The sequence below is a fragment of the Microtus pennsylvanicus genome, chromosome 8 (genome assembly GCF_037038515.1).
Source record: "Microtus pennsylvanicus isolate mMicPen1 chromosome 8, mMicPen1.hap1, whole genome shotgun sequence".
In the NCBI taxonomy this organism is placed as follows: Eukaryota; Metazoa; Chordata; class Mammalia; order Rodentia; family Cricetidae; genus Microtus; species Microtus pennsylvanicus.
In genome coordinates this window covers 56,293,884-56,300,293 of record NC_134586.1, presented here as the reverse complement: position 1 = coordinate 56,300,293, position 6,410 = coordinate 56,293,884, and the positions used below count along the sequence as shown (strand labels likewise).

General features: G+C 43.2%; 1 protein-coding gene across 1 annotated transcript; it reads left to right on the top strand.

The window, feature by feature from the left end:
• The first annotated feature begins 1,076 nt into the window (after nucleotides 1–1,076).
• LOC142855532 (vomeronasal type-1 receptor 94-like) lies at nucleotides 1,077–2,034 on the top strand. The gene has a single exon (XM_075982010.1). The coding sequence runs from the start codon at nucleotides 1,102–1,104 to the stop codon at nucleotides 2,032–2,034; it is 933 nt and encodes a 310-aa protein (XP_075838125.1). The 5' UTR covers nucleotides 1,077–1,101.
• Nucleotides 2,035–6,410: the final 4,376 nt, after the last annotated feature.

The following is a 6,410-nucleotide window of genomic DNA, read 5'->3' as shown; positions in this document are numbered from 1 at the left end:
TCCCGGTCACAGAGCAGTGCTCACACACTGAACTGTCCGTCAGCGTTCTCTGGAACACTCTGGGGTGGGGTTAGAAACACAGGGTCGCGGTCACAGAGCAGCGCTCACACACTGAACGGTCCGTCAGCGTTCTCTGGAACACTCTGGGGTGGGGTTAGAAACACGGGGTCGCGGTCACAGAGCAGCGCTCACTCACTGAACTGTCCGACAGCGTTCTCTGGAGAGGACTCCGCTCCAGTGTTCAGTTATTTTCTCATTTCTCATTTATCTTCTGTTTCAGGCATTGATAGAGCTGACCAGTCACTACGAGCAGCCTTAGCTCTCCCAGAGCACAAACATAAGGCGCTGCATTAGAAAATCTGAAACACTGACAGAGACGATCATGTGCTGGAACACTGCCATGTTTTGTGTGTATAAAGCATGTTCTTACACACCTAGTGTTTCCCTGACACAGGAACATAACCTTCCATATGTTCCAGAGGAGATGATTGGAACTTAGCCTTAGCGGGCTAAAGGTCACACTCAGGAAATTGCTGATTGTGTATGGAGTGTGAAATGTCTGGATTCATAGTTCACAATTCCCAATATTTGCCTCCAAAATATATTAAGAAATTTGAGTTTACAATAAATAAACCAAGTATCAGACAGCCTTGAATAGAATATGGACATGCCTGATCCCTGGACCCTCTGCCTTTGCAAAGGGCTGACTTCCTCTTTTACACAATCATCCACATTCAAACTCGCCCTAAATAGTAAAGCTCTGTCTATAATGGACCTGGCAATCAAGACGCTGTGGATGAAAACCAAGATCCTGTTCCTGCTCCATTAAAACCCAAACATGGGAAATGCGAAAAGACATCATTTCTGGTGGATGCTGTTTTTAATGCGGAAGGCGCTCACACACTGATGCGGCCACCATGGACACAGCATCCAGCCATGGCTCTGAAGTCTAGGACAAGTGATAGCTGAGGGCGGTCTGTGGAGTGTGAGGTGGAACTGAGATCTTCAGTGGAACAGGTGTCAGGAGGGGTTCATGTGGTTGTGCTCATGATAAGCCATTGTTGACCTCTTCTCCCCAGCCACTGTTTGTGCCCACATAAGATGAATGAGAACAGCCGACTCCACACTAGTTCCAACTTAAGGAACACCCTTCTCTCTGAAATTGGCATTGGGATCTCAGCCAACAGCATCCTTCTTCTCTTCCACATCCTCAAGTTCTTTGGTGGGCACAGGCCCAAACCCACTGACCTGCCCATTGGTCTCTTGGCCCTAATCCACCTACTGATGCTACTGGTCATGGCGGTCTCAGCTACAGACATTTTTATTTCTTGGCAGGGATGGGATGACATCACATGTAAATTCCTCGTCTATATTTACAGAGTTTTTAGGGGTCTCTCCCTGTGTACCACCAGCCTGTTGAGTGTGCTCCAGGCTATCATCCTCAGTCCCAGAAGCTCCTGTTTGGCAAAGTTCAAGCAGAAATCTCCCTATCACATCTCACGTGCCCTTCTTCTCCTGAGTATTTTTTATATGTTCATTAGTAGTCACCTCTTAGTGTCCATTATCGCCACACCCAACTTGACCTTGAATAACTTTATGTTTGTTACTCGGTCCTGCTCTATTCTACCCATGAGTTATCTCATGCGAAGTACATTTTCCACACTGCTGGCCCTCAGGGAAGCCTTTCTTATTAGTCTCATGGCCCTCTCCAGCGGGTACATGCTGACTCTCCTGTGCAGGCACAAGAAGCTGTCCGGGCGTCTTCACAGCACCAGCCTCTCTCCAGCAGCATCTCCAGAGCTAAGGGCCACCTGGACCATCCTGCTGCTCCTGAGCTTCTTTGTGTTGATGTCCATTCTGGACAGCATCGTCTCCTGCTCAAGAACCATGTTCCTGGATGATTCGACATTTTACTGCATTCAACTTTTTGTGGTACATATCTATGCCACAGTGAGTCCTTTTGTGTTTATGAGCACTGAAAAACATATAGGTAACCTGTTGAGGTCCATGTTTAAGGGGATAATAAATGTTTGAAAAGTCAGTGTGCTGGCATTAGGGCTGTCAATCATAGCATAGTGTCTATTGCTTTGTTGTTCATGAAACTATGAAGTTATGTTTTTCCTCTTACAATTATTTACTTTTACCCATGTGGTGACAAGCATGTAACAGAAAATTAAACCACATTTCCCTAGAGATGTGGTAAGATATATATCTTATATCACATACATATAAGATATATGAAATATAACTCATTGTTATATATATATATATATCAATTTAGATATATATAACAATGAGTCTAAGCGAGTACTGTAAGGTTGTTCTTACATACCATAGCCTGGGAAAACCTGTCCTACTTATAACTATGTGACCACTGCTGTGAGAAAGTGCTCTTATACACTGTAAAGATGTGTTATTCATATTGGTTTAATAAAAAACTGATTGGCCAGTAGCCAGGCAGGAAGGATAGATGGAGTAATCAGACTAGGAGAATTCTAGGGAGAGGAACGGCAGAGACACAGTAACCAGCCAGATGCAGAGGAAGCATGATGAGATTACCTCTCTGGGAATAGGTACCAAGCCACATGTTTAAACATAGACAAGAATTGTAGGTGAATTTAAATTATAAGAGCTAGTTAATAATAAGCTTGAGCCAATAGGCCAAACAGTTTTTATAATTAATATAAGCCTCTGTGTGTTTCTTTGTGACTGAATGGCTGCAGGACTGGCTGGAACAGAAACTTCTGTATACAAAAGGTGTCCAAATGTTTGGCAAGTATTTTCACATAAATCCTGAGAAAGCTTTAAAAGGGGGGTTCTAGACAGAAAGGAACAGAGTCAAGCACAACTTCATGGTAACCAGCTTTACTCCAGTAGGCTCTGTTTGCCAGTGGCAAGCATAGGCATGGCTACTGACTCAGCATTAGTGGCAAAAATCTCACAGATCTGTTAAGAGGCCCTGCTACCAAATACTTAAATGGTGTTTATGGGCAGCTGGTGTCAGGCTTCTTGGTGGTGGCTTGGACCTTGAAACTCTGCAGAGCTGTGGTAATAAACTGTCACCTGCCTGTACTTCCACCATGAAGCTAGACTCCCAAAAAGTTAAGAAATGGGGTGGAAGCAGGCACCAAAGCCAAAACTTCAATCCCAGCCATATCTCTTAGCAGATTAAAGAGGAAAAGATATTTGTGTGCTTGGGAAAGAAAAGAAAATGATAGAGAAAGTTTTTTATTTTTTTATTAAAAATTTCGGCCTCCTCCCTGCCTCCCTTTTCCCTCCCCCTCCCCCCAGTCCTCACCCACACTCCCCTCCCCGTCCCTCTCCAGTCCTAAGAGCAATCAGGGTTCCCTGCCCTGTGGGAAGTCCAAGGTCCTCCCCCCTCCATCCACGTCTAGAACGGTGAGCATCCAGACAGGCTAGGCTCCTACAAAGCCAGTACATGCAGTAGTATCATTGTCCTTGGCTTCTCATCAGCCCTCATTGACCAGCACGTTCAGAGAGTCCCGTTTGATCCCATGTTTTTCAGTCCCAGTCCATCTGGCCTTGATGAGTTCCCGTTAGATCAGCCCCACCGTCTCAGTGGGTGGGTGCACCCTTCATGGTCCTGACTTCCTTGCTCATGTTCTCCCTCCTTCTGCTCCTCATTTGGACCTTGGGAACTCAGTCCAGTGCTCCAATTTGGGTCTCTGTCTCTATCTCCATCCATCACCAGATGAAGGTTCTATGATGATATGCAAGATATTCATCAATATGGCTATAGGACAAGGCCAGTTCAGGTACCCTCTCCTCAGCTGCCCATGGAACTAGTTGGGGAAATCCCCTGGGACCTGGAGACCCCTCTAGAGCCAAGACTCTAGACAACACTAAAATGGCTCCCTTTATTAAGATATATACTTCCCTGCTCCCATATCTACCCTTCCTTTATCCCAACCCTCCCATTCCCCAGAGCTCTCTCCATCCTCCCCTTCTCACTTTTCTCTCCCCATTTCCCCTTCCCCCATCACCCCCAGTTCCCAATTTTTGCCCAGAAATCTTGTCTACTTCCAATATCCAGGAGGATAACTCTACACTTTCTTTGGGTTCACCTTCTTATTTAGCTTCTCTAGGATCACAAATTATAGGCTCAATGTCCTTTATTTGTGGCTAGAAACCAATTATGAGTGAGTACATACCATGCTCATCTTTTTGGGTCTGAGTTACCTCACTCAGGATAGTTTTTTTCTATTTCCATCCATTTGCATGCAAAATTCAAGATGTCATTGTTTTTTACTGCTGAGTAGTACTCTAATATGTATATATTCCACACTTTCTTCATCCATCCTTCCATTGAAGAGTATCTAGGTTGTTTCCAGCTTCTGGCTATTACAAATAATGCTGCTATGAACATAGATGAACAAATACTTTTGTAGTATGATAGGTCTTCTCTTGGGTATATTCCCAAGAGTGGTATTGCTGGGTCCAGGGGTAGGTTGATTCCAAATTTCCTGAGAAACCTCCACACTGCTTTCCAAAGTGGTTGCACAAGTTTGCATTCCCACCGGCAATGGATGAGTGTACCCCTTACTCCACAGCCTCTCCAGCAAAGGCTATCATTGGTGTTTTTTATTTTAGCCATTCTGATAGGTGTAAGATGGTATCTCAAAGTTGTTTTGATTTGCATTTCCCATTGGGTAATTAACATTTTAAAGTCTAGTTTCTTGAGTTCTTTATATATTTTGGAGATCAGACCTTTGTCTGTTGCGGGGTTGGTGAAGATCTCCCAGTCAGTGGTTTGCCTTTTTGTCTTAGTGACAGTGTCTTTTGCTTTACAGAAGCTTCTCAGTTTCAGGAGATCCCATTTATTCAATGTTGCCGTTAATGTCTGTGTTGCTGGGATTATATGTAGGAAGTGGTCTCCTGTGTCCATGTGTTGTAGATTACTTCCCACTTTCTCTTCTATCAGGTTCAGTTTGTTCAGATTGATATTGAGGTCTTTAATCCATTTGGACTTGAGTTTTGTGCATGGTGATAGATATGGATCTATTTTCATCCTTCTACAGGTTGACATCCAGTTATGCCAGCACCATTTGTTGAAGATGCTCTCAAATCAGGTGTTCATAGGTTTGTGGATTAAAATCCAGGTCTTCTACTAGATTCCATTGGTCGACTTCTCTGTTTTTATGCCAGTACCAGGCTATTTTCAATACTATAGCTCTGTAATAGAGTTGAAGTCAGGGATGGTAATGCCTTTAAGAAGTTCCTTTATCGTATAAGATTGTTTTGACTATCCTGGGTTTTTTGTTTTTCCATATAAAGTTGGTTATTGTCCTCTCATGGTCTGTGAAGAATTTTGAAGGGATTTTGATGGGGATTGCATTGAATGTATAGATTGCTTTTGGGAGAATTGCCATTTTTACTATGTTGATCCTCCCAATCCAAGAGCAAGGGAGATCCTTCCATTTTCTGGTATCCTCTTCAATTTCTTTCTTCAAAAACTTAAAGTTCTTATCAAATAGATATTTCACTTCCTTGGTCAGAGTTACCCCAATATATTTTATGCTATTTGTGGCTACCGTGAAAGGTGATGCTTCTCTGATTTTTTTCTCTGCATCCTTATCCTTAGTGTATAGGAGGGCAACTGATTTTTTTGGAGTTGATCTTGTATCCTGCCACGTTACTAAAGGTGTTTATCAGCTGTAGGAGTTCTTTGGTGGAGTTTTGGGGGTTGCTTATGTACACTATAATATCATTAGCAAATAACAAAAGTTTAACTTCTTCCTTTCCAATTCGAATCCCCTTGATCCCCTTATGTCTGTGAGGCTGGATCATCTCAGGCAGCAGTCTTAAAGCTGTTCTGAACGTAGAACTCAGAGCTATATATTTTTCTTTGCTTCCTTCTCTTTTACACAACTACAAACACCTGATTTTGACAAAGAAGCAAAAAAATATAAAATGGAAAAGAGAAAACATATTCAACAAGTGTTGCTGGCATAATTGGATATAAACCTGTAGAAGAATGAAAATAGATCCATATCTATCACCATACACAAAACTCAAGTACAAATGAATCAAAGACCTCAACATAAAACTGTTAAGTTGGGAGTGTAACTCCAAACCCCCTGGCCTGGGAGTTGCATTGGTCTGGACTCCAAATCTCAGCATGCCAGGTTCTGACCCCTCCCCAGGGGAGGGTCAGGGCAACTCCCACTGGGTATTTAAGTGTGCTCCCAGAGGAGTAACTTATGGTTCCCAGTTTGCATGTGCTCCCCGCTTTCCTGTCTCCCTGCCATGTACTTGGCCACCCGAGAGTGCCGCATCTAATAAAACAATGGACATTTTAATTTGGTTTAATCTGACCTAATTGGATTTCTTTGCCCCAGCAGAGCTGCCCACTTTAGGATTTTTTCCTAACAAAAACCAGCCACACTGAA

Excerpts from the sequence above, each read along its gene's own strand:
- LOC142855532 (XM_075982010.1), top strand. The coding sequence starts at position 1,102 with ATGAATGAGAACAGCCGACTCCACACTAGTTCCAACTTAAGGAACACC.